Source organism: Porites lutea, chromosome 6 (genome assembly GCF_958299795.1).
Source record: "Porites lutea chromosome 6, jaPorLute2.1, whole genome shotgun sequence".
NCBI classification, from domain to species: Eukaryota; Metazoa; Cnidaria; class Anthozoa; order Scleractinia; family Poritidae; genus Porites; species Porites lutea.
In genome coordinates, this window is record NC_133206.1 from 2,651,126 (window position 1) to 2,661,340 (window position 10,215).

Genomic DNA, 10,215 nt, shown 5'->3' on the forward strand with positions numbered 1-10,215 from the left:
TGAAGGCCTGGTTACAAAGCTAATCGATCAATCACGTGGAATAACTTTCAAAATGGCGACTTCAGAAGAAGTGGAGGATCAAGCTGTAACCTTTGAATCTCTGGTAATTCCTTGCGTCTTAAATTGCAGTCTAGCGCTTTTAAGTACGTAAAGGTATAAAATTTGATCTTTTTTCTAGGGCGTTGTTGACGTTCTTTGTGAAGCTTGTCAAAAGTTGGGCTGGAAATCTCCGACCAAAATTCAAAGAGAAGCGATTCCAGTGGCTTTACAAGGTATTGGAAAGACCTCTGTTCAAATCAGTTAATCTTCTATTCTTCTACTTTTAATTTTTTATAGAACCTACTAGTCCAAACTCTTTGAAAATTATCGCTTTCAACAAATGTTAAGTGATTATATATTGTGTATCCCGCAGGAGATTGATACGGTTATCAATTTCGATCTAGATTTATTGTGGCTTCAAAAAAATTATGTCTTATATGGAATGCCAATCCAGTAATCTCTGCAATTTGATAATGAAGCTTTTTTACTTCAGTAGTTAATCACATGTATGTAATCAATCTTTTATAACAACAATATACTTCTTTAATCAACCAACAAAGCACTATCTAAACATAGATACAACAAATCATGGAGAAATACATTTGGCCTGCGAATGTCGCCATCTCTCGTCCCAAGTGGCGAGGAGTGAGAAGAGACGGCCATCTTCGCAGGCTAATGGAGAAATGGTGAACATGTTTTTGTGACAAAGGTGGTGACCAATTCTTTTCAAGGAAGTTGAATCCTTTGAAAAAAGAATGGTTTCTGTGAAGTGTCCTGAAATATAATTTTTTCAAAGACTATGATTTTAAGCCTTAGCCCTCGAAGCCTTCTGTAGCTCAATGGGAGAGAGCATATTATGACGTAATGAGCAGAAGGTCATATATAATTATAGTGGTGTGACTCCTTTCGGGAGAATCCAGTTTTTCGTTTGTTTTGTTTATGATTTTTTTTCCTTTCTGCTCAGGAAAGGATATAATTGGTTTAGCTGAGACAGGATCTGGAAAAACAGGTGCATTTGCACTGCCAGTTCTTCAGACACTGCTAGAAAATCCTCAGAGGTTATATGCTCTCGTTCTTACTCCGACAAGGTTTGTCTTGGCCCTACTTGAAAACTTTATTTATACTCGAAGGTCTGGAGCTTATTAGGCTCCTAGCTTAAATAGCTAATGAGTCGAGGTTAAAAACAAACAAAAAAGAAATGAATTGAATTTAAACTATTTACATCATGATACGATATTGTTTACAGATAATGATTCTAAAAGGTACAATATTAACGATAGTCTAACAGTTACATAAAGAGCAGTTACATGCGTCAAAGGTGATCTTTCTGATGCCTGTTACAAATTTTTTAAGGGTCGGAGAAGTTCTTAGTTCATCATTTAGAGAGTTCCAGATTTTTGGTCCGTAGTACCTAAAGGTGTTTAGTCCATACTTGGTGGTGATAACTCTGGGTTGTACAAGAATCAATTCGCCCTGTAAATTACGTGATTTACTTCTAAGCGTCAGCAGATTGCGAAGTGGAGTAGGTGTTATTCCATGAATGACTTTATAGATAAGAATACACATGTCCTGGACTCTCCTGTCGTGCAGAGAAGGCATGTTTGCAGTTTCCAGTAGAGTAGCATAAGTATTAGCATTGTCATTAAAAATTAATCTTAGAGCCCGCTTGTTTTACATAAGGATTATACATATTTATATACATCACATATTTAGACTACAAGATTTTTTTACCTTTCCTGTTTTGCAGGGAACTGGCATTTCAAATTTCCGAACAGTTTGAAGCATTAGGGTCAACTATAGGAGTAAAATGTGGTAAGTGTTGTAGTTAATTTATATTTTTCCTTTGTTTTAACTTTACTGGCATACATTACCACACCCAAAAGCAAAAGAAAAACAAAAATTACCCGAGATAAAAAATATCTTTAACATAAATGTTGTTAATATTATTTTATTGTATACACTGGTGCTTCCTAATAACCTAAAATAGTTGCTAATGTCATGTTTCACAAATTACATGCAGAAATAATTACATTAAAATTAATAAGAAACAATAATGAAATAGGCCATCAAGATTCAAATGATGATATGGGTATTTCCATTTTTATAGTCTTGTGTAGCATGTATTGGTTAGCTGTGAGCTTCAACTTTCAATAGTTTCTTGGTGTTGCAGATGGTGCAATCACTAAATGTCAAACATGTAGACAGAAAAAACACTGAACAATGCCTACACCACTCCGCAATACCTAATCAACTTTACAATAAATTTAATAAGAAGAAACACCAAGAAACACTCTCACTGACTTCCTCATGATCAAAGAAATAAAATAAGAAGAAACACCAAGAAACACTCTCACTGACTTCCTCATGATCAAAGAAATAAAACAATAAGTCTTACCAAGAACTACAGTACATTATTTTGTGTACATGCAGCTAACTTTGCCTAACGGTAATATTTTTGTGAGATTGGTGATACGATGTACATAATGCAACAAAGACTGATCATGCTTATACATAGTCCCAGACCCACTGCAGATTTCCCTTAATAATTTATTTGTAACTTTAGTTGTGACCATGTCCGCTGATCACATCAATCTGTTTACAGCTGTGATTGTTGGAGGAATTGATATGATGTCTCAAGCTCTGATGTTGGCAAAGAAACCTCATATTATTATAGGTTTGTAAAATGATGTTTTTAAACATCCTTTCCTTTTTTTCTTTTTTAAATTTTCAAATTATGTTAATGCACAGTTTGAAAATTTCAAACCTAGGAACCAAACAGTAGTACGTTTCCTTCATGAATTACTTACAAATTTTTACAAGTTGTTTTACTGTTATTAACTCATTTAATATTATTTGTTTCAGCATCTCCAGGAAGGCTGATAGATCATTTGGAAAACACAAAAGGATTTAACTTAAGAACATTGAAGTATTTGGTATGTTACTAACCTTCAAACTGGCTGTGCATTTCATGATATCAATGGTGCAGAATTTTTTTCAGATTATTAAATTAAGTTAATAGTTTCAAATTTTTGGTTTTCCTTAGATTATGGATGAAGCTGACAGAATACTAAACCTTGATTTTGAAAAAGAGGCAAGTGAATATTAAATATTCACAGTACATCTCTAGGTAAAATTTTTACCTAGACATGTACTGTAGCTATAAAAAAACCACTCCAAGTTTTTCATCCAGATTATTCCTTCTTAAGTTTAGATTTGCTACAAAAGCTACAGGGGTTGTATCACCTTCAAGATGCATTTTTGCAGGGTTAAGACCCTATTATTCAAACACCATGTCCCCCCAAACAATCCAAGAAATGCTTGCATACCCTCTCTAGATTCCAGGCTATCACTTTTTTCTAAAGTTTGCTATTTGTATTAAGGCAGACCTTTTCCTCAGCAAGTTTACCTTTCACCCATTCGCCCCTTAAACACCTGTAACTACCCTGCATGCAGATCCATGGATCCCTAACATAGCACTTGTGACGTATAACATTTAACCCATTCGCTCCTAGAGATTTTGCTGAAAAATGGGTTTTGAAGCTAGTCGAGTGGTTTTCTGGTTACTGTCGTGCTATAAAGAGCTAAAACTTACCACAAACTGGTTTACAGGTCGAACACTTCGCGGCCTTGTGATCCAGATGCAAAATATCAGCTTGCAAAGTTCGGGCATGCGCAGAAAGCAAAATTTCGAGATAGTTTTTGGGTTTAAAAGTGACACAGCAGTCTTGACTTTTACTTTTCGCTTTCTCTCCTCCCTTCTTTGTTCGCTTTTCTTGCCTCATTGTTTTTTTCTGTTGCTGGGCATTTAGTGGGCTTCATTTTGGTGGGAAGAGTTTTTAGGAAAGCTTTTAGGATCTTAGGATTAGGTGAAAGGAAAGGTAGGTGGGTAATGGAACAAGATTTTCATGGAGATTTTCAGGTCAATGTCCCGTGGTTTTTTGCTTGTTTCTCCGGTGTCCTTGACTGAATTGTGCTCATTCTGGTATGGTTTGAAAGATCTCTTCACTCTGCACAAGTTAGCGAAGAAAGTTGTCCTTGACCGTTAAAACTGATGACGTCACAATGGGTAGAAAGGACCTGGATCTGCACGGGCGGTTACGGGCGGTTCAGGGGCGAATGGGTTAAGTCACTAAAATTTCTGAAATAAAACATGTTCCTCCACAAGCAGCTTGAAAATAAATAATAGTAATATAATTTGCCTGAACCTGGTCCTCATTGAAGAATGAGATTTAACACACACGCACACACTGACACACATATACACTGTACTGCCAAAAATAAGTGTAGATGAGGTCATTTTCTGGGTTTTGCATTTTGCCTATTTTGTTCATTCATTGAGGAGTGGCGTTTTGTGAGCATTTGGAAAGGCTACTGTCATTTTTTGTTGGTGCATCATGTGCATTGTATTGACATTTTTCCTTTGTCGTGAAGAGCTGTCAATAATGTACTACATCTCTACCTAAGCTCCGCATATGCAAGGAAGAAGGAGTCGCAATATACTTTGACTAATGCATTGATCTTCTCTCTACTATTTATCCATACTTTATAACAGAAAAACACAAGCTGCTTATTCTTTTATCCAACTGGGTTAATCAACTAAAACTACCCATACAGTTCACAATAATGATTCAATGCATTTACTACCTGCCTATTATTCATGTCAAACGCACTCCCTAATCTATGGTTACTCCTAGTTAAATACATGTGAATATGTTGTAGGTTGACAAGATATTGAAAATCATCCCAAAAGAAAGAAGAACTTACTTATACTCTGCAACCATGACAAAAAAGGTATCCAAATGGTCAAATACTTAATTATCATATAGTGATCTATGTGTGGAAGTTACAGCTGTACAGAAACCTCTTGATTGGATCAGTTCTCCCAGTCCTAGCCCATGTCACATATGAAAGAACTCTGGTTAAGTCTGTCTGTGAAACAGTGTAGAAATCATTGTTGTGGGGCCCCACTTGTGTACCAGGATTTGAGTACAAGCCATGATTGGCCTGTTAAACAAGCTAGTGTTGATTTGTTAATCAAGATGAAAGGAAATTCAAAACACACTTCTGGTAATTTGTTGAGTCTGTTGGAGGCCCAGAACAAGGATATTGGCGCCGTTTTGCAGATGTAACTACCCGAGGTTAAATTATGTGTGACACAGGCTACCTGGTGCCAACATTACATGTAGCAAACTATATTAATTTGTAGTAAACTATATTAAATTTATATCAAATATTATTAATTTGAACACATATGTTGTTTGGGTCCTGTATTAAGACTTTTTTGGTACTGTACTTTGTGAAACATGTAAGCCTATTGCAGTCTTCAATCTAAGGTCAGTGGGACCAGTTTGTACTAACATTTCACTTGCATAGAGTCTCATTTGAATCCCCTTTCTGTGTTGTTATCCTTAATTAATGTTTGAAGAATCAAAACTTGTATAATAAGAAATGGTCAGCAAATTTTCTCTTGAATCTCTCTCCCTTTTCATAGGTTCAAAAACTTCAAAGAGCATCCTTACAAAATCCGGTCAAGGTTGAGGTCGCAACAAAGTAAGTTTTTAAGGTATTAAATGTTTTATGAATGATTATCCTAGATTATCAGAATGAATGGAAACACAAAGCTGTGTATGATATAATGTAAAAAATAGAAAGCACGGCTTCCTCTTCTTACTTAAATTAAACAGATGGCTTGTGTTATTTGTTAGTATGGTCCAGACAGCAGGGGCATACATGATTGTAGTTCAGAGAGAAGTTCAAGTTTAAAACTAAACTGGGAACTGTGAGCAGGTCTCTAACTGTTATTTACTAGTAATCACTATTATTATATACTTTACAATGAGTCTTGTGCTCTTTTTCTTTCTAGATATACAACAGTAGACAAATTACAACAGAGTTATTTATTTATTCCAAATAAATATAAGGTAAATGTGGACCTTAACTGGAGGGCATGTATTTACTTTTGTAAATTACTGTTGTCGTTGTATATAGCAAAAACAATAATAATAATAGTAAATACAATAATTAATGTTGGTGAGATTCCTGCAAATGTAATTTCCTACTTGGGATTAAAAATTAATACAAATCAGTTTTTAAAAAGCCTGTTTTACAGGTAATCATTTTCTAGCGCAAACAAAATACCAGTGATAGCTACTTCATGGAAGAACAAGCTGGAATTCAGGTTTTTTTAATCCCTGACTTCAATATTCTAGTTAGCATGTCGTGACTTCATGTGCTTCAGCATAAACTAATCATTCATATTTCAATAAGCTTTTTCTTTTCAACACTAGTTTTTCTTGTTTCTTTACACAGGATTGTTACCTTGTATCTGTTCTTAATGAATTAGCTGGAAACACATTCATGGTTTTTTGTGGTACATGCAATAATGTGCAAAGGGTTACACTGATGTTGAGAAATCTAGGCCTTCAAGCTGTTCCTCTTCACGGTCAAATGAGTCAGGTAAAAACAAAAAATGTGCTTAAAGAAAGAAACTAGGGTTGAGTTTAGCCTGAGAAAAGGGCGAACATTTCGTGACCGGCCATCACTGGTTTTCCTGCGAAATGACGTCTGAGGAAATTGTCTACGGAACTACTGTAGAAATTCAATACTCATGACGTGAACTACCTAGGTGCTTCTGATTGGTCATGCCACGTGGGAAATTCGCTTCAACCAATCTGAAGCACTACCTAGATCTGGGTATTGACATGTCAGTATGGAGTTTCTGTAGTCATATCGCGGGGAAACCTGGCAGTGGTGGAGTTGCGAAATGCTGGCTGATTTTTCTCAGGCTAGATTAAGTTTAGCAAGTGCTGTTGATGGTGATGGTCCTTTCCTGATTTTCTGGCTACCTACATGTAATCTTTATTCAACTTTTCATGGGCTAAACCTATACTAATACCTTGAATTAAAGAGTACATGACAAGTTCAGTGTCTTAATCAATTAGAGAAGGCTTATACAGCTCTGCGTCTATTACGTCTGGATTAAGAGGGAATTTCAACTTTGCAACGGCTTTTTTTAAAAAAAATAGAAGCCCAATATGCTGGTGAATTGGTACACTGTACTTAGAAAGCTTGCGACAAGCGACCTGAAGAATGCTTTTCATGTTCTTTATTTTTACAGTCAAAGCGACTTGGTACTTTAAACAAGTTCAAGTCCAAGGACCGTTCAATTCTGATTGCAACAGATGTAGCCAGCAGAGGATTGGATATTCCTCATGTGGATGTAGTTATTAATTTTGACATACCAACACATTCAAAGGTAACTATTAAACAAATGTGTTAGTAAGGTTCATGCATTACTAGGTAGTCAGAGACAGACGTTAATGACCGCCAAAAAGGAGCTTTAAGTCATACGCCTTTTTCTCAAAGGGTGAACAACGTTATTTATCAGGGCCGAGTTGTTCAAAGCTGGTGTAAGATTACCCAGGGTTAGTGCGACATTTGAATTCAGATATGACTGCCTAAAAAGCGAATTCAGTTTAATCCATTTCGTCTACAATTTGATGATTAGATGCTCTAAAAAGAAAAAGACAAGATCATTTGAGAAAATGATTTGGAACAAAAAATAAAGGAGCCCGGATTAAAATTTTAACCCCGGGTCACTGCTGATCGGCCTTGTAACAACCGGCCCAGGTAAGCCTCTTCGTGCCCGTCAGGATCGTTGCTTGACAAGCAAAAATAATGTATGTGTAAAACTAAGGGGGTACGTAGATAAATCGCTCTCCAGTTGATAAACCCGTGTCAACTTGATTTTATATGTTGTTTGCTGGAAAATGATTTAATCTAGTTGACAGCACTTTCCTTCTCTTCAGCTGTATGCAGTCCCCGTCAAATCAGTATAAAACCTTTGCACACTTAGGTGACTTGTTTCCTGTGCTGTTCGCAATAACAAACTATTCGCACCAACTAAAACCAACATCGCCCCAAGATTGTGCTCACAGCTCACTCTTAACTTATTGACATAATTCATTTCCCTCTTTTTTAGGATTATATTCATCGAGTTGGTAGAACAGCAAGAGCTGGCCGCTCAGGCCGCTCAATCACCTTTGTTACACAGTAAGTTATTTACCTCTTAGACTGAGCGGGCTTAATCTGTTTTATAGTGAAAGCTATTCGTAAATGGCATGTGACAGCCCAATCGCCGTAAAAGAGGAACAGCTTCCATTCGCGGGAAAATGGGTCGTTGCTGTTGGACACATGTAAAAAAGCGCGGGAAAGCGAGTAACACGCATTGCCATGCACAATTCGACAGTGATAATGTTATCAGAACTTGAAACCAAACCGTTTGTTTGGTAGGTACGATGTGGAACTATATCAGAGAATCGAGCAGCTAATTGGGAAGAAACTCCCACTTTATCCCACAGTAGAGGAAGAAGTGTTACTACTGATGGAGAGGGTCACAGAGGCTCAAAGATACGCGAAGATGGTAAGAAAAATACGTGTAAACCTTACGTAGAAAAAGTGGAAGGTGCTTGGATGCGCACGAAACCAGCTTTGTCCAAGCCTAACCTTGCCAGGTTATTGCTGTTTCATTAAGACGGGTAGACAGTTATAGGGAGTGAAGTTTCTTGCCCAACGAAACAACGCAATACAGAATTGAAGATATGCCAGGTTATTTCTCGAAGTACTTTCACACGAGCTACCTACTAGACCTCTCTATCATTATAACAGGGGCACCCAGCGACAATTTTCGGAGAAATATCTGTTCGGAAGACGATTTGAGATCTAGAATTTTCGGAACATTTGTTGTAAAATTTCTTGCTTGCCTGCTTCTCCTAGGATTTTCGAACATCTAAAAAATGGTATAATTGTCTATTTTTGACGGATTTTTACCCTAAAAAGGTCACCTAGAATTTTCGGGAGCCTTTTTTCTGGCTGAAATTTTCGAAAAGGTAAGTTTTGATCCCTATAATTTTCGCATCACTAGACTTTCAGCTAGGAAATCCGAACAGATGAAAAATTTTTAGGGGATAAAAATATGCCTATATCTACCGTTTAAATACCGAAATACGTTTAACAATGCTATGTTTAAGTGGTTTTGAACTATATTCTCGTTGGGTGCCCCTGTTATAACACAGCCGTGGGGAAGAGTGAAATTATATGATGGGTTGTTAATTTGTTTTTCTATTAATAATGGAAAACAGAGCTACTGATCTTCGCAGTAGAATGAACAACCAAAGGGGCTGAAAAAGAACCTGAAGAAAGTCAGGCTTGACCGGGAATGGAACCCTGACCTTTGCGATGACCGGCCACATCGCTTTGTCGATTAAGCTAATCAAGCCAACTGTGTTGTTGTCTACAGGAACTAAGAGAGATCCAGGAGAAGAAAAAAAGGCCTTTAGAAGAAGAAGGAGAGAGCCAAGAGATTAGAATGCCGAGTAAGAAAAAGAAGTTTAATAGCGCCGGAAAGAAAAAGGGAAAGAAGTTTAAATAATGTTCGACATTGACGGAGAAACAGAAATTATGCGCGCGAGAAGTCATGGGCTGGAGAAACTGGAAGGAAAAAGTTGCCATCTGCGACTATTGTTAATTCAATAAACAATAGTCTCAACCTTCGCCACCCAGCGTACGGATTTAGAGGTTGAAATTTGGCCCCGTGATTTATCGTGAATGTTAATACAACATATAAAATAAACACCCTATATTCTTGTAGATACCTCTATTTCAGCTTGAGTAAAATCAGGGAACTTGGCAGATAGGTCCACATATAAGTTTTCTTTTAACTCTATGACATATGTACATACAAAGAGCACTATCCCTTGTAGAGCAAGCATCGTACGCTTTGCCGGCAAATTATGGAAATTTTGCAAAAAAAATTTTATGAACAGTAGACAGTGGCATCATCTTCATCGTATTTATGAATTGGATAGTTTGTTTGTTTGTTTGTTTGTTTTTTAATTTAAACTACATGTGGACTTACTTACGTCACTTTTTTGACATAAAATATGTTTTTAACCGGTTTGCTCCCGTTGTTGTTGATGTTGTTACTTTTGCATGGCTCGATTACCAGCCGATTTTCGGGAAATGAACTCGCGCTCCTTACCTGAAAAGGGAGAAGCGGAAAACCAACCTTATGTTATTTTCGACGTCTTTTTCTTGTTGTCTTTGTTGTTGTTGTTTGTTTGTTTGTTTTTTTATTTCGTTTTTTTTTCCTCAATGTAGAAAACTTAGTATAAATCT

At 36.7% G+C, this 10,215-nt stretch overlaps 1 protein-coding gene across 1 annotated transcript; it reads left to right on the plus strand.

Moving 5' to 3' along the window:
- The first annotated feature begins 17 nt into the window (after positions 1-17).
- LOC140942308 (probable ATP-dependent RNA helicase DDX47) lies at positions 18-10,131 on the plus strand. The gene is made up of 15 exons (XM_073391262.1): positions 18-103; positions 179-272; positions 1,004-1,127; positions 1,787-1,851; positions 2,642-2,713; positions 2,902-2,972; positions 3,083-3,130; positions 4,759-4,830; positions 5,531-5,589; positions 5,903-5,960; positions 6,349-6,495; positions 7,157-7,294; positions 8,021-8,091; positions 8,332-8,461; positions 9,338-10,131. Exons 1-15 carry the CDS (start codon positions 53-55, stop codon positions 9,467-9,469), a joined length of 1,332 nt encoding a protein of 443 aa, XP_073247363.1. The 5' UTR covers positions 18-52; the 3' UTR covers positions 9,470-10,131.
- The last annotated feature ends 84 nt before the right edge of the window (positions 10,132-10,215 follow it).

Excerpts from the sequence above, each read along its gene's own strand:
- LOC140942308 (XM_073391262.1), top strand. The coding sequence starts at position 53 with ATGGCGACTTCAGAAGAAGTGGAGGATCAAGCTGTAACCTTTGAATCT. Across the intron at positions 104-178 it reads CTGTAACCTTTGAATCTCTG|GGCGTTGTTGACGTTCTTTG; the intron begins GTAATTCCTTGC and ends TCTTTTTTCTAG. Across the intron at positions 4,831-5,530 it reads CTGCAACCATGACAAAAAAG|GTTCAAAAACTTCAAAGAGC; the intron begins GTATCCAAATGG and ends CCCTTTTCATAG.